The sequence below is a fragment of the Cryptomeria japonica genome, chromosome 3 (assembly GCF_030272615.1).
Source record: "Cryptomeria japonica chromosome 3, Sugi_1.0, whole genome shotgun sequence".
In the NCBI taxonomy this organism is placed as follows: domain Eukaryota; kingdom Viridiplantae; phylum Streptophyta; class Pinopsida; order Cupressales; family Cupressaceae; genus Cryptomeria; species Cryptomeria japonica.
In genome coordinates, this window is record NC_081407.1 from 585,718,536 (window position 1) to 585,744,044 (window position 25,509).

The 25,509-nt window shown below is 39.3% G+C and overlaps 1 protein-coding gene across 4 annotated transcripts in view; it reads right to left on the bottom strand.

Moving 5' to 3' along the window:
- LOC131042652 (phosphatidylinositol/phosphatidylcholine transfer protein SFH2) overlaps positions 1-25,509 on the bottom strand; it is a 266,397-nt gene that overhangs the window by 164,873 nt on the left and 76,015 nt on the right. For 3 of the 4 annotated variants that reach the window (XM_057975973.2, XM_057975971.2, XM_057975970.2), the window contains exons 3-5: positions 12,786-12,869; positions 12,627-12,680; positions 11,949-12,026 (exon numbers count right to left, since the gene is read on the bottom strand). In XM_057975973.2, the coding sequence (XP_057831956.2) occupies positions 11,949-12,026; positions 12,627-12,680; positions 12,786-12,869 (216 nt within the window). The remainder of the gene's footprint in view (positions 1-11,948; positions 12,027-12,626; positions 12,681-12,785; positions 12,870-25,509) is intronic. The other variant, XM_057975972.2, reaches the window with a different exon arrangement.

Here is a 25,509-nt window from a genome sequence, read left to right on the forward strand (position 1 = left end):
TAGAGTGCAAATCCTTCCATGTGATGACCTTTGCAACGTTTCGCTTGATGGAAATGCCTTGAAATGTCCTCGCCACCCTTCGTCCTGGCTTGGATCGGCCTTGAACCTTGGAGGGACGACCTTGAACTCTGGAGGGACGCATCATCACCATTGTATCGCCCTGGTCCCTTGGAGAGGGACAGGAGCGATCCTTCCTTTGTGGCCTTCATCTTACTTTGCCAGGTTCCAAGTTTATATTCAACGGAGTCGTCCTTCTTCACTCTATCCGCCCATGCCTTGACATTGTTTGTAATTTTGCAACAAAGGCAATTATATCAAAAATCGCTCTGGTCCCTGGGAGAGGGACAGGAGCGAACTAGGCATTTAGCACTGGTATGGACGTCCAAAAAATCTTCAAATTATATTCAATGTGCTCATCTCATGTTCTCCTTTGTTTTTGAACGTAAACTTGCCTCGACCCTTGTCTGGATTTTGCAAAATGAAGGAAATCGCTCTGGTCCCTGGGAGAGGGACGAGAGCTACAAGGTACCTCGCCCTGGTCCCTTGGAGAGGGACAGGAGCGATTTAGTCAATATAGGTCATTTTCCTTCGTTTTTTGCATCTCAAATTATATTCATTTGGCAAAGTATCTTCCTTCGGACGTCCTCAAATCATTAAGTTTTCAAAATCTTGCAAGGACAAGGCGAAATTTGAATCGTAGCTCCGGTCCTTCACTGAGGGACAGGAGCGATTTTCCTCCTGGAGGCCTTTCCGCGCTCATGAAAATCTTCAATTTATATTCAAATGAAAGATCTTGTCGTTCTCTATCACTTCAAACGTAAAATTTGTCCGGACTCCACAAGGATGATGAGATATCTGAAAATGAGTTTCCGTCCTTCACTGAGGGACAGGAGCGATTTTGCTCCTACAGGCCAAAATAACAAGATTTTTCACATTTTAACACTTCACGAGGCGAAAACAAATCAATTCCAATGCCTAGGATCAAACTTCAAAAAAGTCAAAATTTGGTCAAAATATTCAGTCAGACAAAAATTCACATTGACGGTCATCATTTAAACAAGTTTAAGCTCTGCATGAACATTCCAATTGAAAATTAGACCATTTTGGCGAAATCATTGCATTCAAAATTTGCATTCTAGAAAAGAAGCTCAAAAAAACTCAAAAATGACTGGATTTTGGCTTGAAAAGGCAAGATTTAAAACCCTAAGGCTTAGCCCTAAATCCAGACAACTAACGGACTAACAAAACCCTAAAAACGAAAGCGAAAACAAGCGAAAAACAAGCAAAAAGAGGGGGTCCCCATTTGCGATGGGGCGATGTGTGAAATGGTCACAACAAGTACCCACTCCGCTCAGGACCAAAAAAAACTATCATTAAGCAGATGTTACAGACCACTATACTCGTAAGGGTATCCGACCTTCTACAAACCATGCCACAGTTGAGGATGGCCCTGACAAATGCAGTCGGTGACATCACGGTCGACTAGGAACACCGGACGATGACAGAACCCCTCAATGCGGCTCCGGTGAAGGACCTGGTACGGATGCCATAGACCCTATGCTGCTCACGATAAGCATTGGACGGAAACCTGTCATGGTGGAGATGGACATAATGGGACAGAAGCTCACAAACACTATTGTGGATGGCGGGTCTGGAGTCAACGTGCTACCGGAAGAAACTTGGAGAGGTCTTGGCAAGCCTACTCTCTGGCCACCAACATTCCATCTCGTCGGTGCAGATCAGCACGACATCAAACCTCTCGGGACTCTCATGGCACAAAAGGTGGTGATCGGGACACAACAATTCTTTCTAGACTTCGTAGTCATTCCACTGGAGAGAAAAGCATACGACACCCTCTTGGGAAGGGGATGGTTGATCATGGCTAGAGCCAATCATAACTGGAAGAAGAATACACTCTCAATCGAAAATGAAGGTCATAAGTATGTGATTGACCTGAGGAATCAATTAGTCAGTGAAGAGCTCGCGTCGTCTAACTCCGACTCGGAGGACTCAAATAGATGGGAGTGGGGTTCTGAAGGAGACAGAGGAGGGAGAGAACCCAACGAAGGAGTGCTGGAACTGGACGGATGCTCTAAAGATGGAACTAGTTCGCTGGCCGGACTATTCCATTGGTAGATGGAGGACTACGAGGTCTTCCACCCGGAGTGCCACATGCTGCAAATATGCGAGAATGGGGAATCAAGTGGCGGTATGGAAGAGCAGTCATTTCCCCCGGAGTACAATAGGTACCAGGAGGGAATGCCACGGGTGCATGACACACCAGCCCACCAATCTAAACGAGACAAACCCATCAAGTACAAGGAAAGGGATGTGAAAAAAGTCAATCTAGGCAAGGACGAGGACCCGCAGGTGATACTCGTAGGGGATGACTAGAACCCCGTACTGAAGGCGGCGACCTTCAGGATATTCCTGGAATACAAGGACGTCTTTGCCTGGACCTACAAGGACTTGAAGGGGATACTGCCGAAATTGTGCGTACATCACATATCCCTCGTACTAGGAGCCCAACCCATACAGAGGAGACCGTACAAGATGAACAAGAACTACGCGGTCAAGGTGAATGAGGAAATCAGCAAAATGTTGGAAGCTGGGATCATATTCAAAGTGGAAACAAGTGACTGGGTTTCCCCAATAGTCATTTCTCTCAAGAAGGAAGCTAATTAGATAAGGATATTCGTAGACTTCGGGTACCTAAACGCAGTAACAATCAAAGATCCATTCCCAATCCCATTTACGGACAGCATTCTGGAAGAAGTAGTTGGGCATGAGATATACACATTTCTGGATGGGTTCTCGGGATATGATCAGATAAGTATTGCGGAAGAAGATAAGCTAAAGACCACATTCGTGGTGGAGGAGGGGGTGTACGCCTACAATCGCATGCCCTTCGGGCTATGTAATGCACCGGCAACCTTCCAAAGAATAATTTTACACATTTTTGACAAAATGTCCATAGGAAACTTCCAGGCATTTTTGGATGACTGGTTAATTTTCAATTATTAGGACACCCATCTAAAGGCACTCGGAGAATGTATGGAGAGGTGCCGGAAAGCTAGGCTAGCTCTTAACCCGAGGAAATGCAAGTTTATGGTACCGCAAGGAAAGCTCCTTGGCTACATTGTTTGTAAAGGAGGTCTGAAGACAGACCCAGATAAGATAGGAGTGATCGTCAACATGGAGAATCTGACGAATGTGACAGGGGTGAAGTTATTCTTGGGCCACGTTGGCTTCTACCGGAGATTTATCAAAGGCTTTGCACAAGTCTCTTGACCCCTAGACAAGCTGACAAGGAAGGGAGAGTCGTTCGTATGGGGTATGAAGTAGGAAGGAGCCTTCAAGGAATTAAAAGATCGGCTGGTGAGTGCACCACAACTAGTGTACCCAAATTGGAATAAGGAGTTTCACGTACACGTCGATGCCTCCAACTTCGCGATTGGTGCTACTCTTGCACAAGTAGGGACACAAGGACCGGATCACTGCGTTTTTTTCACCAGCCGACTTTTGTCAAGGGCTAAACAAAACTACAGCACAACGGAGAGGGAGGCACTCGGGATGGTGTACGCGGTACAAAAGTTTCGCCACTACCTGTTGGCTACTCCGTTCACGTTTTACGTGGACCATCAAGCACTAATGTACTTGGTAAAAAAACCAATTATCCAAGGTCGGGTAAGTAGATGGCTACTACTCTTGCAAGAATTCACCTTCCCAATTATTGTGCGGTCAGATAAGTCCCATGTGATAGCCGACCAACTATCAAGGATCAGATCAGGGGAACCGGCCGAAGGGGTGAACAAGGACTTCCCAGATGCACACTTGTTCCAGATTGCAGTACTACCATCGTGGTACGAGAAGATCGGTCAATACCTCTCTACTTCGACATTCCCAAAGGAGATGTCCCTGAGGGAATGGCGGAAGCTGGCACTGAAGAGTAAGACTTTCCAGCTGATCAATGGCCTGTTATATAAAATGGGCACCGATCAAATCCTGAGAAAATGTGTTATGGAGGAGGAAATCCCCAGTGTTTTGAAGGAAGCACATGACGGGTTAGCAGGCAGACACATGGGGCCAGATGCAACTGCGAGGAAAGTACTTATGGCCGATCTGTGATGGCCAACTCTACACACTGACGCTCGGGAGTGGGTGGTCGAGTGTGACACTTGCCAACGTGCAGGAAAACCACTCAAGCGAGACTTCATGCCCCTCTTTCCCTCGCAGCCACAGGAGCTATTTGAACGGTGGGGTTTGGACTTTGTAGGACCCTTGAAGCCAAGTAGCATGCATAGGTGCAAATATATTGTAGTAGCTACGGAATACCTCACTAAGTGGGCAGAAGCCAGAGCCTTACCAGATAACACGGCTCTAAGTACGGCACGGTTCTTGTATGAACAAATCGTCACTAAGTACGGGATTCCCCTTCAAATCACCAGTGACGAAGGAGTACACTTTGTCAACCAAGTAATCCGTACCATGATGGTAGAGTTCAAAATCTTCCACAATCTCTCTAGTCCCTACTACCCTCGAGCTAACGGACAGGCAGAAGCAACCAACAAGGTATTGGTATCAATAATTTATAAGTCGTGTGGGGTAGAACAGGAGGACTGGGAGGAAAGGCTACCAACCGTACTGTGGGTTTACAGCACAACCTACAAGATCACTACTAGGCATACCCCGTTCCAGCTCATGTACGGGCAGGAGGCAGTGGTACCTGCCGAGTACACCATACCTAGCCTCCGGGTGGCGGTGGATAATAGACTCAGTGATGAAGAAAGCTCGAGTGTTGACAGTCTGGTGAAACTGGACAAACGGAAGGTAATGGCACAATGGGCAACGGAGGTAGCGCAGAGACAGCGGAAGTGTTGGCATGACAAGCACCTACGGCAGGTCAACTTCCGATCAGGGCAATTGGTTTTGAAGTATAACGGCCGAAATGAACTCCGACCGAGGAAGTTTAAAGTTCGTTGGCTCTGACCCTATAAGATTAGAGAGGTTGGCAAGAACGGGGCGGTGAAGCTATCTACTCTGGATAACAATCCAATCAGGGACCCAGTGAATGGTTCGAAACTAAAAGTCTACAAAGAACGGAACAAACCTGTGATCGGGATTAACATGTTGGGGTACGCTACAAAAGGGAACTCGACCATTGGCCAGAGCAAGGAAGTCGACGAAGACCCGATGGTAAAAGCAGAACCCTACCGGAGAGATGAAGAGTGGGCAAAGCCTTTTGCAGCCATGGAAGAACGGCTTGTGGCAAAGCGGGTGGAAGGTGTTGCAGTTCCCGGAAACCACAAGCACCTCACAAACGCGTATTTTGGGGATCTAGCTGTATGGGTACGGATTTCAGGACATTGGAAGAAGCGCGCCCCATATGAAGGTCTTCAAGAAGGGTGCGTAGCATACAATATCGATGAAGAGGCTGAAGCCCGAAAGAAAGCTGAGAATGCAAATAAAGAGGAGGAACCTGTAGACCCGAAGGAAGAACTTGACTTAGAAGACTACGGGGCAACTATAGGTCCCTGCTTAAAGATGGTTCTGAAAACAGAAAACCTATTCATCATCGACTCCAGCCAGGCGAATTGGAAGCCGGACAAAATTCATTATACCGAGTGATCCCTAACCCCGCAAGACCTCTGGAGGTTGACGGAGAAAAAGTAAAATGGTATCAACGGTATAGAGACCGCTACATTGACGGACGGTATAAGGGGGTGGGACCAGCTCCGTTAGTTGACAAGATATGGGACCTAGAGTACATGGGGACGTGTTGTGCACAAGAATGCTACAGGAGGATGCCACACGTATGTACGTGGTTGCACGATTCCGAGATAAGGGTAAGGCCCCAGGGTGGTTCCTTAGGTGTAAAAAGGAACATAGGAAGTGAAGATGCTGGCAATGGGCTAAATAATGGACCAAAGGAAAACAGAATGCATGGCAAGGGAACAGCAAAGAAAAAATCAGGCATCCATACAACAAAGAGGAAACTGAGGGCGCGAAAAAATTGGGAGGCATCTGAGAAAGCAACAAGCTATCCGAAGGTTCAGGAAGGGCCGAATGCAAGACGGAAACGAACCCCGAGATACCTCAGTGTATTGAAGGTACGGAAGGCTGAATTTAAAAAATATTATTGCCTGAAGAATTTAAAACAAGTGTTAAAGAAGGGAGTACTGGAAATTAGAAATGAAAAGTACGTGGAAGAAATAAAAAGGTCAAGGTTTATAAGCAAAAAAAAATTAAAGTGTAAGGCAAACGTTATGAAAAGAAACAAGCAAAAAAATACAATTAATAAAGAGGCAATTATTTTATAAAAAGTTAATGAAATATTGAAGCCTAACCCTAACCTTGAAAAGATCAAATGATTATATAAAGCCCCACAGAGCTCATTTGTACATAGCGCACAGGCAAAATCGAGATAGTGAAAGCAGAATTGGCGAAGGAGGAAATTTGAGGAGCAAAGACAAAATCCATATGCCGTACGACGAAGGCCAAGAGGGTGAAGCAAGTTCGTACAGAGTACTGTCAAGTGCCGAAGAAATCTGTACGACGGAGGCCAGGAGAGGGAAGCAAGTCCGTACGAAGTACTATCAAGCGCCGAAGAAGTTTATACCTCGTACGACGGAGGCCAGGAGGGGGAAACAAGTTCATACGGAGTATGGTCAATAGTTGAAGCAGTCCGTACGCGGTACGATGGAAGACAAACAGTGAAGCTGAATTTGTACGAAGTACGGCCAAGGGGTGGAAGGGTTCAACGTCGTACGGCTTGCAACGGTGGGACCAGGAAATTGTATGACCACACCGTATGGCATACAGGGCAAGAAACATGACGTACAATCATATTGTACGCCTATACCGTACGCGAGGCAAGCAAGTTGTACGGGGGTCATACCATACGACATAGGGAAAGACGCAACAGCTGAAGGAAGTAAATTGCCTAGCGTCCATACACGAAGGGAAGAGTTGCAGAAAAAATTTGAAGGTATTAGCATAAAAATTTGTGCCATCCGTACAGCCCTGCGTGCAGAGTTGGCACAGGTTGAAGAGGTCGTACGGTCAGGGAAGGGAAGTGTATGGACTAATTCGTACAGTGCAACAGTTGGTCCAATGGTTCGTACAAATTAGCAAGTCACACTTGCAGACCGTTATAATAACGGTCAAGGACTAGACAAAAACAACAAAACAGGGCAAAGCAGTTAAAGACTTACAATTCAACCATGACTCTACAGACCCAACCAACAGCAGCAAGAAGACCAAAATCAAGCCAAAAGTGCAAAAGAATCCGGAGGGAATCACTGCCGAGAATGTAGCCTTTGAGAGTGTGACTGGCAGCAAATGTCGTACTTGGTGGGAGGAAACCCCTCCCAACCATGTGATAAAGGACTCCCTCAAGAAAGCACAGGTAGACCATGCCATCTAGATGCCGACATTCAACATCAAGAATTTTCGGTCGGTGTTACGGACTATGGTGTCTGGATACAATCGCCAAGAAAGGGCTTCCATCATTCAGTTCCAGGACTGCACGATATGCGTTTCCTTCAAGGCGGAAGATTTCAAGAGGGTATTTGGTATACCCGAGAAGGAGGCATCTGCAGCGAAACCGGCCAAGAAGCTCACCAAGGAGAAAAAGAAGTGGTTGTTGGACTTGGTATACAGAGATGACCTCACAAAAGAGCAATGGAAGGGTGCTTGGTCTAACAGTAGAGGATTAAAGCGTGCTTTTATCGCACCAGGAGAATGGAGAATGCTAATGGACTTGGTAAAAAGTCGGCTCATAGGGGCCAGTCGTGCATCCAATATAGCCATCTGGATGATAGGGTTAATGAATGGCATTAAGTGCGGCAAAGTTAACAACTGGGGGCAGCTTTGGGCGGAGAGGATTCATGATTTCCTCAAGCTAGAACACAAGACATTTTACATGTGCCACCACGCCATCAGCCTATTCTTGGATGTCGTACGCCTACAAGTACCGCCACAGATGTGGGGGACTTTCGAGCCGCGCGGAAGGGTGGAACCTAATAAGTCGTCCATGTACTATTATGTCCATCTGGACACGCTTTCGTGACACCACGCAGCCGGCAAAGAGGAGGAAGCCGAATGTGTCTGTTGAAGTCGAAGATGACAGCAACACCGAGGATTCCGAGGAGGAGGCCGAAGAAACTAAGCAGGAGAGTGGAGATGAGGGGTTCCATATGGCACCACACACGACAGGAGAGGATGAAGGGGAAGCGGAATCACAGCAACAGGAAGAGGAGGAAGAGGAAGAGCAACATGGAGGGTTGTGAGCACAGTGGAAGAGTACGCGGGTGAAATTTACACCCCCAAAATTGTCCTCTTCAGCACACTTGGTACCACAGGTTGCACTTACAGTGGCTAGTCCGGTAGGGGACGTACGACCAGTAGGGGTGTTGTTCTGGAAAATTAATGAAGGAGAACCACCGGCACGACGACGGGTGTCACTAGCGCAAATCAGTCTAGTTGTACTAGAGTCACAAGTTGTACTAGCCACAAAACGTACCAGTAGGCCTGATCGTATGGGTAGTGACCTAGGTGGCAGGAGTATGGCAGACCGTACGATGGCAGAAGAGGTCGTACAGCGTAGTCCGGATGAAATGGTCGTACTGCATTTATGGGTATGGGCAACCTTGTTTTAAGGGATGAATCTAGCCCACTTGTTTAAGTTTAATCTTGGCCATTCATCCATTTTGAAAACTCTATGTAAAGGAGTTGGTTTCTCCTTTATTTTAGGTAGAAAGTTAAAGATTGTTGCAAAAGCTCTAGCAAAATTTATACAGATTTTAATGGATGTTAAAGCTGTGTCATTTTATTGTGAGTGCATGGTCCTCCTCTCCACCCCTTTTTTACATTTCTGCAAATGTATTTAATTTTCAAACAGCTTGTTTAGATATATATTTGATAGAAATTTTGGTTCATACCATTAAGAAATAACTAATTGTTATTCCCTCTGTATGGTTAGTCTGAGCCCAATTTTATGCTAAGTTCGGTTGTTAAATTTGAATGAATGGGTGTGAAAGTCCAACATTTGTATTCAGCAATTTGAAAATTTTAAGTTCCTAGATGATTGCACTGGTTTTTACCTAGTTGTGCTTGTTTGCTGGCAAAGTAATTTCTGGTTATTTTAAGATTTCCATCTATGTGTCCCAATATGTTGTCTTAGTTAAGTTAGCTAGCTGTTTTTATTACTCTCTATCCTTATCCCCTTTTTTCCCCTTTTTTAAACCCGCAAGTCAAGCTAAAGCAGCATCATGTTAAAAATAAATCAGATGAAATCAAACTGTAAGATCTTAGGGAACCTATGCGAAACCAATTCTGTCTAACCGTAAGTCCCCTTTGTGTTTCAAGCAAAAAAATCAACTGTTGAGCTATTCTGCAGTCAAGACCCGACAATCGAAACCTTGAGGTCGTCCCCCATTGATCAATTTAAAACAGCATTAGGGATTTCCTTATCTCAAGAGAGGATAGGATACTTAGCATTCTATTTTGCACTGATCGGAGAGAGTCGTAGTTCCGCGATTTTAGCCACGTCAACACTTAGTACAACGCTGCCTTGTTAACATATGCCTCTTCATCTTGCGTCCCTTTTGGAAAACCGCTTAGTCTAATATATTTTGAGGATTCTAAAACTAGCCAATCTAGAGAAAGCAATGCATCCTCTTGCTTATTTGCATTCTTCTTATGTTGTTTGTCTGAGTTTTATTTAGGAGATCAGAAAATTGAAGTCTTTGAAAAGACAATTTTATTTTACTAGGGTGTGAGCATTTATTGTCAAGGCGGGGCCATGACATAGACTTTGACAATCTATTTGAATCATCATGGCCTCATTTTCCACAAGTTTACAGTGATCATTTACAAGGAATTCGATTGTGAAATTTTGTGATTTCCTACACTTGTAGGGAGCATACATATTGTAATAACATTCCTAATATTCAAAATCAGATATGAAGATTACTTGAAATTTTATTTCAGATTTGAAAAATAAGAACAGAGAAATCGAGTATACTGAAATGTTCATCAAAACACAACCAAACAAATCTAAAACCTAATGCAACCAATGTAGAATGTATACTACTGCTTTGGACATGGTTTTCACATCATATTTGCTGCTAAATACATCATATAACATTAATATACTTCTTCTGCAAAAGACATCAAATAGAACCTCAAATCTGGAGTTAAAACACAAAAATAAAATACTGCAACTTCCAGATAAACTCCCCAAATTACTAATAACTGTTCTTAAAAGAAAAACACATGAGAAAACACTCTAACAAGTAACAACAGTAAAACCCACGGCCTCAAGTAAAGGGTTTGCTCTCATTCACAAATACAAATCACACAAATACTTGCAAATCCTAGAGCTATCCAGCAACACAAAATGCATAGAAACTCCACCCTACTCATGACCAAAGTTCTGGAAAATATAATATTTGATCTTAACATGAAATAACAACAGCATATGACACCACTGCTGTTATTAAAGCTTCAACAAAATCTGCAAATGCAATCTCTTCACAAACCCACAAACTAATAACAAAACCCTTACAAAATGCATAAATAAAACTATTAAATCTGAACCTTCAGCAAAATGGTAATCTTTGTGTGAGATTACACCATAGTGAATGCTTGAGTCCCGTCCTTATTCGACTTGGGAACCCTCAAACATACCATTCTTGAGTATCCTCCATAGGTTTGACAGCCTCTAAAGAAAAGCAAACACATTAGCAAAATAACAAGTGAATGAACGAGAAAAAAGTACCAAAACCCTCCAAATAAGAAGCATATTCAAAATCCGTGACCAAGAGGGAATATTCTTTTTTGTTTCCAAGAATGTAACTCCTCTACTTGTCTTTCACCTCCCAACTTTTCCAGTTGCAACTTGACACTTGCCCGTTTTGCAATGTTCCACGGAAACGTGTTTCCCCCCTCCAGGCCCAAGTCCCCCCGTCCCCGAAACCCGTCCCCAAAATTTTTCCCTTTGTCCCCCCGTCCCCGAAGCCCGTCCCCCCGTCTCCCCGTCCCCAACGGCCGTGGAACAATGCGATTTTGTCAAAAGTCACCAAATGCCACTGAATATTTAAAAATGTGCTTTCCAATTTCTCATGCCATCTTTTGCCCGTTTTGTCATATTCAAATGTTATTAATTCAAAATCAAAATCAGATTTTGATCGTTTAACCGCAAAGGGCAATATTTCCCAGATTATCCACAGGTCCTGATTCACTATTTATGGATAACCACACTATAAATAGTGAGTACTATTTTTGGAAAATTCTAAAACAGGGACACGACACATATTTTCTGAAAAAATTGAAATAAAACCAAAAAAAATGAGTCTATGATGAAAATTGAATTCAAACACCTTAAAATATTTCCAATGTTTATTTTCTTAATGTTCTTACCAACGTAATTTCTTATATGCTTCTATTTTAAATATTCTAGGAAGTTTTCTCCCTTAAATTTTGGAAGTCGCCTCCTACACATTATAATGACAATCATCAATAGAGGAGATTAAAGTTTCAGTTCCATTTCCATTCAGCAAAATACTTATATTTGGCTTCAAAACAGAATTTCTAAAAGTCACATGCTAAGGTTTGGTGATCTCTATGAAGTGCACCCCAAAAAAATTGATGGGGAAAAATTATTACAAAAACTGATTCATCAAATATAGAAATGTCTTTATTTCTCAAGTAAATATTCCTCATTTTCAAATTCCCTTCAGTTGTCTCGTTTCTTATCACTAAGGATGATTTGTTACATTGTTTATTACAACTTTGATTGTTTTTGGCATTGCTTATCCTTCCCAAGTATTCGCATCACTTTCAGGTGTAAGAATAAACTATAAAGTACATAAACAATGGAAGAAAGGTAAAAAAATTGTGAAATAAACATGAGAAAATAAAACTCGTTACAATGATTTTCTTACTTTTTTAGAATACCCTGTCATCCCAATGAGTTGTGATTCCCGAACAGCAATATAGACTTCAATTGGTTCAATTGGTTTCTGCATGCAACTTAGAGATACACTGAATGAGAAGAAAGTCCCATCATTTAATTCATCCATAACTATGACTACATCTCTGGCAATGCAAATTAGCACAATGATTTTCTGACTCTAGTTTTCTTTAATGTTACTTCATATCTACACCAAAATTCATTTTCTATTATGCATCAGATGATTCTCAAATTACAATTTGCAGCTTCAAGATATCGCTCAGAGCCTTGGAGGATATGATGTTTTGGGGGAAATAAAATGAGTAAACTACTTACAACACATAACACTGAAATGATACTAGGCAAAAATCAAAAGACATAAAACAACTCAAGAAATTAAAAGTGTTGGAATTTTGAAGCTCAATAGCAAATGACCACAATAAAGAATCCATGTATAGGTGAAAAAACTGACAGTTTATGATTTACTTGGTAAACGTATTCTCTCAATAACATCACAAATGTGCAGACCTAAGGCTAGGTAAATGGGAGATGGAGACATTAAAATTTATGACAGTCAATTAAAATTTGTTCATAAATTAATAAAAGTGATTAAATTGCACCCAACGCAAAATTTCAAAAACTAGAAGGTAGGATTGTATTCAGATTTTACCGCCAATATATTGTCAATCTCATTTTCAACTCTCCAAGTCAGGCAATCAAGCAACTGCAGAAGATAAAGATAAATGATATAAATGAAATGAAAAATGATTTGTTTTGTTATAAAAGTAAAGAAACTTGAACATCAATCGAGATTTCAGAAGCATCCCACCATTTTGAGTGTTTTATGAACATTTCCTTCACGTGCCTTCAAAAATCTCTCTAATGTTTCCTGTGGGTAACCATGATGCATGTTCTGCAATAGTATAAAAGACATCTAGCTATTGTCAACTTAGCAACTATATTATGTCTTTTTATACATATGATAATATCTTTCCAACAGCCATGCTTTTAATTCAATGATGATATTTCATTCACTATAAATTCCCAATGGAAAAGTTACATAAAAAAATAGTGATTGCATTTATAAAAAACCCCAGATACAGTTATTTGAGCAAACAAATTGAGTGAATCTTGAAGACTAAAAGGACTACCTTTAATTGAACTCTATTTGATCCCCAATAGACTTAGCGACACTAAAATCAGTTTTGTCATTAGACAATTGCATCTTAAATTATTTCAACCAAACAAAGGATAACATCAGTCTAATAACAGGGACAGAAGGGAAGTCTCTTCGTAAGAAAGAGAGAAAGGCTAACATTTAAGCATGTTCTCCACGAGCAAAAGATTCAACCTCTTTATGGAAAAAGGTAAGTCCAAACTTCAACCAGAAACCCAATAAGTCTTTAAAATGCCATAACTACCCTAGATTAAGTGAAATGATCTTCATGAATGTAATGATCCCCCTTAATTTTTTTGATTTTCCCAAATTACAATCAACACAACACTTGTTAGGGTTAGGAAATGAAAACCAAATGCTACTGAAAGTAACCCTTCCACTTTCTGATCACCGAGAGCCCAATCTGGGAGGGTGAGAGCATACATTGTTGAGGGGATCGTTAGATGCCAATAACTGAAATTGAGTTACAATACTTGGGCGGCAAGACAGCCCCTTCCACTTATACAACGGGATATTGAAAAACAATGCAATCACTTGGCGGTAAACCAGCCAAGGACAAGCCAAAGAGCTGAAGAATGCAATCACTCAACTGCTTATCCAACGGGAGGACTAGAAATGGAATTCACTCAACTCAACCGCTTATGCAGCGGGAGGACAGTATTACAAATTCAAGATAGGCGGCTAAGCCAATGTAATGTCCCTACTAGTTAAAGATCACTGTCCTGCAAAACAGATTGTTAGAATACAACAAATATATATATATAACTAATCTAACTTGCAATTTAACTTTAAAATACTTAATTAACACTAATCACAATTCTTATCTAATAAAAAGGATACAAATGCCATACGGAGATATGTCCTTAGGCGGTTGTGAAGCTCGCCTTCTTGGAACCCATCTTGGTTCCAAGCCATCCAGGAAATCGAAGGTGAATTCGATTCCTGTCTTGGATGTAATTTCTTACACCCAAGGCATCCAGGAAATCAAACGTTAATTCAATTCCTATCTTGGATGTAACTACTTACACCCAAGCCATCCAGGAAATCGAAGGTTAATTCGATTCCTGTCTTTACACCCAAGCCATCCAAGGAAGACCATATGTCAATTCCTTGCCTTGGATGATGCATCTCATCATCCAAGTCTACCAGAGAGGACCGGCCAGATCCGTCTCTTCTTGGATGAACTTGTCAACCAAGCCATACATATATGCATATAGATATTCAGTATATACTTCCTATCAAGGATTATCATAATCCCTCCATTAGGCTAAGGGAGTTTCCTCCCTATAGCCTCCATCATTAAGTCACCTTATTCATATTACATTGTATAATTCATTATCATTTTCCATTTCATAATTTACGTCTACATTTACATATTCTTTAATCTTTTTAATGATCCTAAATATACATACATATTCTACATGGGTACCTATCTTTATTGCTACATTCATATAAGTAAACATTAGTAGTATATGTATTCATAAATATGCATTAATATATGTGTGTGTGTGGTACACACATCCACACACATATATACCTTATGAACCCTTTCTGATTTACAATCTGTAGTCACACAAATTTGTCCAGCTTAATTAAATAAATATTCGCTATTTATTTGATTAAAAATCCACTAGCTACTAGTTAATTAAATTAATATTTAATTAATTCATCCCCAAACATTCTTCTATTAATTAAATAAATTATTCAATTTATTTTAATTAATTCATTAAATCAAATTCCAATCATTTAAATAAATAAAATCTATTTATTTAATTAAATCCCCCTATTCCTCTTTTAAATAAATTAAATAAAAACATTTATTTAAATCATTATCCCCCCCCCCACTTGCATTTTCCTACAAATGCAACTTGCACACATTTATTGAAATAAATGAATTTTTAGTTTAAATAAAATCCTATTTTCCCTCACCCACCAAATCCAATTGCATTCCTAAATCCCCTTCTAGATTCTTCTAACCCCTTCCTAATTAGCCTAATCCATCCCCTAATTATTGTCACATTCCTAAGCAAAATGAAGTCACTTCTCAAAGACTCCAAAGTCTTTGAAAAGCATTTAATGCTTTGTGTGTTCAACAAATTAACCCCCAAAGTCCTCCAAGACCACTAATGGCTCTTACATGACCATTTATGGCTCTTACATAACCATTTATGGTTATTTCAAACTTGTCTCCCCAAACATTTATTGTTTTGACCATATTCCTCCATTTCACATTTGCACAAGAGTTTATCCATTGGATAAAAGTTTTATTCTTTGAATAAAGAGTTTATTCATTCAACCAACCTTGACTTTAACTTCCAAAGTCATATCAAGCATTTAATGCTTATTTCCTCCCCTTTCAACCTATCTCACATTGACACTTGTCATCCTAGAATTGGGTTGAAAGCCCTCACATGGATTTGAAATCATTCAATCCTGACCCTTGTTGAGATTGCTCAATCTCAACCATCCATTGCTCCATTTTTCCTATAAATAGAGCCCATTTCTTCATAATCTAGATCTTGAAAACTTGTATGCATTTAAGCTATAGGCATTTTAAGAGAGCATTTTAGCATAATTAACTCATATATTGTCATTTTGGATAAAATCAATCATTTTAGTATCAATAGATTAATATTAGCTTCTTTATTTACATTTAGAGCAATATTTCAATCTCAATCTTCCATAAGCATCCATAGTGCAAAAAGCTGCTGAGAGCTACACTATTTTGGAACTTGGAGAGGAGAGGAACAAGGGAGAAGGAGCTAAGAACATGCTAAGAGGCATTTGGAGATGCCTCATTATCTTTGTTTCATCAGTTAGATATATTAGCATGATTTTAGTGTCTCTCTTGATATGCCTGTTTAGATTAGTTTTTGATTGAATAACACTAACGGTTTCTTGTGTTTTGTGTTGTTTCTCTTAGACTAACCTTGTCCATTTTGCAGGGCATCACAATCTATTATTGTTATGTATCTGATATTCACTTTAAGAATTCTTCTAATTTATTTATTCATCTAATTAAACTATTATTTCTCTCTCCCTCTATATATATTTTAATTCATTTATAGATATTATTATTATGCAAACCAGTGTTCATAAGATATTATATTAATTATAATTATCACATTATTATCTTTATTTATATTATTATATTCTACCTAAGAACATTATCGGCTTCATATATTAATCATACATATTAAGTGTATCCTTATGCACACGACCAAAAACAAGGATGTGACTGCCCGTAACTTAATAATAATTCTGAGATAGTTCGTTCCATATTCTTTTCTTGTTTTCCCACTTGTGATCCCCTTCCAATAATGATATCCCTATGCACGTATATATTGGTATCACTTATATCGCATGTTGAGAGTGGCGACTATATGGAGCAAGGCTCCTATTCAAGGAGCTTCTTCCTTTGATAACCAATTTCTTATAGAGATCGCACCTTATAGTATTGGGTTCCTCTAAGGTAATCACACCTCAATTATTAATTAATCTATGACTAGCTATATACGACAATCCTTTCATGGTGGCGATCTATTAATGATATTATGTTGATCGCTAAGTTGTGTTAATCAATTGTTTTCTATCTTATACTTATTGCTAATTGGAGGCTTCATAGTGTATACAATGACCACCGACTTATATTGCTCGATGGAAATAGGGAATCACTCGAATACTTATCACGTGGTGTTGGATGTGATAATCTTATGGTCATGCTGCTGTAGACACTCATAGTGTAGATGAAGGTGATTGAACTGGTTGATTTCAATGTCCTTGTATTGGTTGTCTAACCACATTCTTGGTAATTGCTAACAATTGGATTCACATCGACCTAAGTAATGAACTCCAAGAATGTTTTCCTTCTTATGCCATATCATGTGTCTTGCTTTAGTTGATCCCCTGGTGTCCTTATTGATTACTCGAAACCTTTTGTTGATTGATATATTAGAACTTCGTAGTTTGTATGCCTTTATTCCTTCGTTCCTCAATCATGGAAATGACATACCTAATCTCTTGTCTTCATTACATCTTATCTTCCATGCTCTTGCTCAGGAGCTTGATAGGAGAATTGCGAAGTCTTATGGTATTAATTTGTTAATGGGAAAACAATTCATCATTGAAGAGGTGCAATTAAAATTCTTCAAGAGATTCTGTAAATTATGTTTATAATTTATTATATATAAATTATGTAAATTTTATTTAAATAATAATATTTAATAAATAAAGTTTAAATAATCATTTAGTGGTAATTATTTTATTAAATAATAATTATAATTTCTTCATTTAGGGTCTCTCATCTTTCTCTCTGTATATATATAACGATCCAGGAGGGGACATGACAGCCAACCTCTTCCACTTATGTAGTGCGATCAAAAGAGAAATCTGAGAAGATAGCTATTAGTACTTCTAACCAACTTTACAATTCATTACAAAGATTTCAGAATTTAAGAAATATTGTTAATCTAAGGTAGGCGGCTAAACCAGCCTCTTCCACTTATGCAGTGGAACGGCAAAAAGCCAAAATGTTGCTATTAGTACTACTAACCAGCATTACAATGAATATAGAATTTGACAACCAAGTGCTGATTAAGAACTGACAGCTGCAACAAGAACTCGAAACATCCTCTAACAACCCAATCAATTCACACTTCTCAAAAACTCACCCAAAATCCAACTTTCGAAAATCTGATATATAAGACAGCAGGCTGGAAATGCATAACCAGCAACACCAATCCACACCAAAATGCTCGTAACTTACTCAAAACTCACTCAAATCACCCCACAACACACCCAAACTAACAATATGCATTAAGCGACCAAGTACAAACTGGAAGACGGCATCAACATGACCTTAGACAATCAGCACGTATCCCAATGTACCCCCTTAAAAAGTACGTCTAGGCTGAAAAACACGATTTGCATTTTAAAATTGAAAACTCAAAAATAGGGGCTGAAAACTTACAAATCTCATCGCCTAATGCATTGAAATATTTAGAGCCAATACCCAAAATCATTAGGAGCCCGCACAAAGACTTAGGAGAGAAAATATGCTTCAGCCATGATGCCATCCAGCAACCAAGAAACACACAATCTCACACAAAAACAGTAAACCAACTGATGCAATCCATTCAAAATATGCTCTATCTATTCCTCTGAGTGAGAAATAGTCTCTCCACAGCTAGGTGCTATGTCTCAAGCACGAAACTAACATAGGCTAGGAAGCTCGCAACTTCGAAGCACAAGTTTGGCACAATTCTAGCAACACCTCGATATATAAATTTCATGGATACCAAAATGAGAGCCGAAGTCATTTATTTATAACTTTTGCCCAGCCAAATTCAAAAGCAAATGCTCACCAAATACGCCCAAATCACATGTCATTTCATCCCACTCACATTTGGCAATATATTTCATTTCATCTTTTTCCAAGTATATGGCACCCAAGATGGAAGTCCCCTTCCTAGGCTCCAAGTTCTAACTTTTTCCCTTGGTCCACAATTTGCCTAATAAAAAACATTATAGCTTAAACACTTTTCATCCATATCGCCTGGCTTAGGAGATTTAATAATTTTTGAATAAAAAGTACTTTCCCTTTCCTATGCCGTCCAACAATAATAATTAAATATTAAACTTTAGAAAATCAATTGCAAATCAAATACTGATCAATACCAAATTGGACTATGAATTGAAGTGCTGAAAACCGTCAAATTGAATTGGGTTGGAGTTCTGCACTGAACTGCTAAAAATAGAACTGCCTGAAAAGACACTAAAAATAGTAAGTCCTGAAAAGAACTCCAAAAAGATTATTCTTCGAACCCTGTAGCTCAACACGGGAAACCCAACCCAATAATCATGATAACTGACATCAACTTACTAAAAATAGTAAGTTCTGCAAACTCCTCTAAACTGGTTGCATGTCATATCACTGCGAAGCTTACAGAAAACCCAGAAGGAAACCTCGATTCATTCTGCCAAAATCCAGCCAGAACATCCCTGAAAACTGCGAGGAGTCCTCCTAGAAAATAGGAAACCCTAATTTCTGCTTCCGGTTAGCCTACAAGTCTCCGGAATAGGCTAATGGCTCACTGAACTACTCCTCACTGAGAAGGGGACATTACAATGAAAGATAACTTAACATTTGAATTTCCATTCAATAGTAGTATCATGTGCCATAACAATTTACAGTTTTCCCTACTTATTCAAGAATCTCCGAAGGCAGGACCTCCCAGCAAAAGTGGAACAGTAAATAAAGAATTGATTTTAACACGAAGCTATGCCCAAAAATTCTAGTAAGAAGGCCATTTCCATGCTCAACTATTTCTTCTCTATCACATAGCCTGCAAGAAAGATCTGTTGTAACACCATTTGAAGCCTTGACTATTAATCCTTGGTGAGAATAAAACATTCTGAAACCTTATGCCTTAAAGAAGATCATGCCTTCCAAATGGATCGGCAGCTCCTTTGGTAATTCATTTCAAATTTTCAGGGCCCCTTACCCACCATGCTTTTGTTCAATCATGAAGTAAGATCAACCTTCTGTCTCACTAATTCATAAAAAATAATTGTCACATTATCATACAACAACTTTCCTATGTTCCATTTCCAATATGTCCAAAGAGGCATCTCCCTTGAAATTGAATTTTAATAAGTCAAATTTCTCACATCAATATGCAAATGTTCAAGATTCCACATATCTATCCAAATGGAAAGACTCTTTACCAGCCAGTCTTGGCCAGCAAACCTTGGCAAGAGGGCAAACTGAACATGTGAAGAATAAAACATCCAAATAGGTCGTACCACAAAAATCCCAAAGCAACCCATGGCACCTCAAATTTCCACTCAAGACAATCAAACAACATAAGCCACACAACCCAGCACATTTCAGTGGTGTTAAACCTAAAAGAATGAAATCCTTATTCATTATCAATAATATCACATAGTTTAAAAGGTACCTGTTGTGACGTTTTCACACATCACCCCATTGCAAATGGGGACCCCCACTTTTTTTTGTTTTCTAGGATAGTGGTAGAGTCTTTTGCTATTAGCCTTTTGTTTGAAGAAGTGTACTTTCTCAAGTGGCTAGGCAGTGCTAGGGTTATTTCTCTCTCCTTAGGTTGGAATGAGGTCAAATTAATTTAATGGCTTAGGAGATAAATGATTTTTCATCATCTTTGAAGTGGCAAAAATCTAAGATGATATGTAGTTTCGAGCATAGGAGGTAAGGAAGGTTAGTTGGGCAAAATTTGACAAAGTATAGGAAAACTTCCTTTGCTCTTCAATGGCATTGACAGTCACTTCCTTTGCTCTTCCTTGACATTGACAGTCACTTCCTCTAACCTCGTAGAAGTAATACTTGAGATGATGTGAGATGAGGCATCAATTTGAGCAAGATAAGCAAGGAGGTTTGATAGATGCATCCGTTGGATGAAGTTTCACTAACTATACAGAGTTTTCTTCGTCATCCAAGAGGGTTGATTGCATTTTAATTGGGAAGCAAGTTGCATGGACAAAATTTGGTTAAGTGTATGATAATTTCCTTTGCTCCCAAGCAGGAGCGGCTGCACTTCCATTGCTCCCTCATTGGAGCGAACTCCCTCCCCTTGCCTTCTAGGAAGTCTAAGGCACCCTTTAACCATCATATGCTGCCTTTTGTCAAGCAATGAATTCAATTTTCGATCAGCAATCTCAAAATTTGGCTAAGTATGTGCAACTTCGCTCACTTCCTTTGCCAATGGAAGGGAGCAAATTCATTTCCTTTGCCAATGGAAGGGAGCGAACTTGCTTCCTTTGCCATTGGAAGGGAGCAAATTCACTTCCTTTGCCAATGGAAGGGACCAACATGACTTCTCTTGCATACTTGAAGGTGATTTAGTGAACTTGAACGAATGGAGAACAAATTCATAAGTCTAATGCTTCACCTTGCATGGAACCTCACCTTTGCTCATTGAAAGGATCAAATTGGTGGAATGATGTTGAAGGTTTGAACCTTCACTAACTTCCTTTGCCAATGGAATGGAGCAAAGTGACTTCCTTTGCCATTGGAAGGGAGCGATACCACTTCCTTTGCCAATGGAAAGGAGTGAAATGACTTCCAAGGCGCTCGTTGAAGATAATTTGACGAAGTTTACACACATAAAGACTAAAACCTTAAGGCTCGAATTGATGAAAAGGGACGAATGTATGAAAAGGTTGCTAAAAGCAAGCTGGATGGCTACTTTGCTCACTTCTATTGCCAATGAAAAGGAGTGACCTCCCCTATAAATGCACCTATCAGATCTGCAACACAAAAAATCAGAGATCATATCAAATTAAGAGGGTGTGTAAAGGTTATATATCATATGTGTTTGATACCATAATTGTCTTGTTTTGCAGATGTAAGGGGACAATGATGCAAATTGCAAAGAAACACCTCGAAAGAATAAGAGAAGGAGGATTGCAAGATCGACACCACCATGCAAATTCAAGGGGAAAACTTCATCGGCAAGCACAAGGGTATCAAGGAAGGTGACTTCACAAGAAGGATTTTGAGGTATTCAAGAACTCACATTGCATCGTGATGACATGAAGATGTCAAAACCTTGAAGTGTAAAAGAGAGATCATACAACTATCTCAAGGCAAGATAAGCAAGCAAAGATGGAGGATTGACTCGACCATAACAATGCTTCCCATCATCATCACCACATTAAGCGAGCTTGAGATGTTGAATATCAAGAGATATTGCTCAAGCATTTCGTGTCGATCTACCGAGTACAAGCAAACTGAGGTGTCATCCTAGTCACCATTCCATCAATCAAAAGGTCCTACATCAGCATGTCTGGATTCAATGAACCAGGCTCATCCATGGGGGCACAAACTCCAATGTACCTACCCCCAGTATATATTGGTCAAATATTCAAGAGAAGCCATGTGTCCAAATATTGTAATTATTTCATTGGCTAAGAAGAGTTTGTTGTAACAAACCCTAATTAGGGATTTCATCTTGTAATCTTGGCCATTGGTCTGAAATCAATCCTGACCACTCATTGTAAAGGGAGCACTATAAAAGGCTTCTCCCTCTCATTTGTAAGGGTTAATAGTGAATAGCGAATGGTTTAGAAATAAGTAGTAGCTCAAGAATAGCGAATAATAGATAGCAGCTAGGGTAAGAGTAGGAGGAGAAAGCAGAAATTATTGCCAAAGTTGTAAATAAACTTCCTTTTCATTGAAGTTATGGTGGGATGTGTTGTTTCTTTACAAGTGCATGGTTTCTTGTTGGATCTTCATGTTAGATGATAAATAACTAGATGAATGGAAAGAATTGTGCATGATTCATGGTGAAACTCCTAATCCATACCACTAGCAATTTGTTGATTGCAAATTCGCCTTGTGTGGTCAGCTGAAATACTTGAATGAGCTTAAGTTCAATTGTTATTCAATCATTGATATGCATTCAATTAATGGTGTCTATGCTTGATAATGATTTGAAAATCATCTAATTTCCTTAGGAGATCGCACTAAGCTTTGTGGAGTTGTTGCTTTGTATGTCAAAGCAAATCTTAGTGGAGTTCCACCAAAGATCATTCATTGTCTCTTGCATTCTTAGGAGTAGCATAGGCACCCTAAACCTATCTCTTTTTCTCTTTTTTTATTCTCCAAGCAAATAGTTAGAATCTAAGTTCCAGCAATTCAAGCATTCAAGTATTCAATGTAAGTCCCCTTGGGTTACTAGCAATCACATCAACCAATTGAACTTATCCACAAGTTGTGACCCAACATTAGGAACCTTGGAGTCTTCCAATTGATCACATAGTTTAGCATTTGGGAGGACTTTGCTCAAGAGAGGATAAGATACTTTTGGGTATTTTATTTTATGTTTGATTGTGCCTAAAAAAACACATCAACAGTACCTTATGCAATGAATATGTATGTTAGCTTTGGATTCAATGACAAAATAAAATCTGTCATGGAAGTTCCTTCTACTATTCTAACTACCCACTTTCCAACATGGCCAATGCCTTAAGCCCCCATGTAAGGGATTTAGTACCCCTTGATAAAATTGCAAAAATTCCAAGCCACATGTAGGATCCCTTTTACCTGCCAAATTTATCCCATAAAATCTTTTGCACAACCTTTCAAGCATGCTTTGCTCAGATTATTTTATCAGCATTAGCAACCTTCCAAATGAGAGGATGTCAAGGGCACTCTTAAGTCATAACATTTCATTTTCAAACTTGAACAATATCCAATTGCTTTCATCAGTAACAGAAATATGAATACCATCAAGGATGCAAAAGAAAGGTATTACTTCCACGTTTAAGAGCCTCCATTTTGCTTTAGCTAGATTAGAGGCTCATCTTTCCCAATAATGAAGACCTCTGTTTTCAACATGCATATAGTTGCTCCAAGAACTTTTGCCAAAGCAAAATAAGAAAAGAATGGTAACCTCCTCGAACTGTTAAGTCAGTTTATGTGATGGTTGAGTCAACAACAAAATGAGCATTTAGAAATTGGCTACACCTTAGACAAAGAAATTCTTTTAAATCCCCCTTGCACCCTAGTTTCCTCCAAAAGGTGGCTAAACACATATGCTACAATCACATGCAAGAAGTAAGCTGAAGGACCACCTTGTCAAATAGTTCTTTGTAGTAGAATAAGAACTAAAAGAAAGTTATTCAAACATCACAAAAGGAGTCTCTCAAATGGAAAAGGGGTCCAAAGCCCAACAAATTCACTTTGAAAGAAATCCCATTAAATCCTATCATGGTCCTCACCAAAAATAACTTTCGAAAAAGGCTTTCTTGGCTAGAAATTTTTAAGTATCCATTAAGGAGGGAAATCGATGGCCACCCTCAAACAATTCCCTATTGGAAACTTTAGGAATAAACTTGATAAGTTCTACAAACACAAATTACTCCATGTTTCTCCTTTTGATAGATTGTTGACGCATCTAGACAAGATGGTTTTATTAATTTCTACATCTTGTAGAGCTCTTATGGAACAACTTTGGGTCATTAGAGTGCCTATCCTAGAATTCCTTCAGGGCAAATTTCAACTCTTACAACCCTATCCACCTTGAGAGAAAATGCCTCCTAAAACTTTTGATGGAGAGACATTCTACTTGATCAACTCTATAGAAGTGTCATGTAAAGATTCATGAATCATGAAAAGAAAATCCTTTGGACATGGTCAGTAAAGATGCTCAAAATTTACATCTTGTCCTCCAAAAATTTTTGTATAAGGTTTCAAAGCTAAAATTCTCTGTTTTATGTTTACTCAAGTACTGAAAATAGAACTTTCAAGGTACATCTTCTTCAGCCATCTGCTGCATGCAAACCTCAATCCTATCCTCCTTTGCATTACATTCATACAAAAATTTATTTCTAATTCCAAGTCATTAGCTAATTTTTGAAATACTACGGAGAAAGGATCCAATTCCATTATTTGTCTAGCTTGCAGAGGTTAGGAGGTAAACCTGATTTTCTTTTTGCTTCCTAGCTATAGCAATCATCTTAACCCATTATCTAAGAAACTTTGTATCGTGTTGTATAGTTTTCTCCTGCCACATAATACAACCATTTTCACTTCCTAGAGAAGGTACCAAATGCCAAATTCTAGCAATAGCTCCTAACACTTTTTGACTTGAGAAGTGATATATTTCATTTGAAAAAGGAGAAAGAATCAAACTGACAATCAACAACAATTTTCATATAGGTGGAAATCGGATAATGGTTTGATCAAATAATAGTCTAGTCCACCTAAACAAACCTATTGTCCGTGAAGGATAATATATCAACAACAAATTCACATATAACCTATCAATCTTGATCTGAAAATCATATGTTCCTTCTTATATAGCGATGTTTGAAACATGCATACAACCATTGAGGGAAAAAGCTCATTTGTTTACAATCCATTGCCAAGAATCCTTTTTGCATTCATACAAGAACTTTCTTCATATAAAAGGGTCGTTTTTCACCACCCAAATTGATTAAAATCCATATGATAATGTTATAGCCCCTCCAAAGAACTAATTAACATTACAAAAGCTTTGGGCCATCCATTGCCAAGGCTAAATTATACCAATGGGGTCATTGGCAACATACACATCACAAATCATGGAACAACCCTAGAAACTTATATTAGTGTCATCCAACAACATGTTATAACATTTTCACACATCGCCCCATTGCAAATGGGGACCCCCTCTTTTTGCTGAATAAGCCAAGTCTTTTCTAGTCTGTGTCGTCTCCCGACCCTAAGGAATGAGCTGTAAGGTCTTGTCAGTCTGGATTTTGATCTTTGAAAGTAATGAAATGACTATGCAGGGAATGGATTTTTAAGGAATATACAGCCTAGACAAGGTATAGTCTTAATATTGTCATCAAGTCG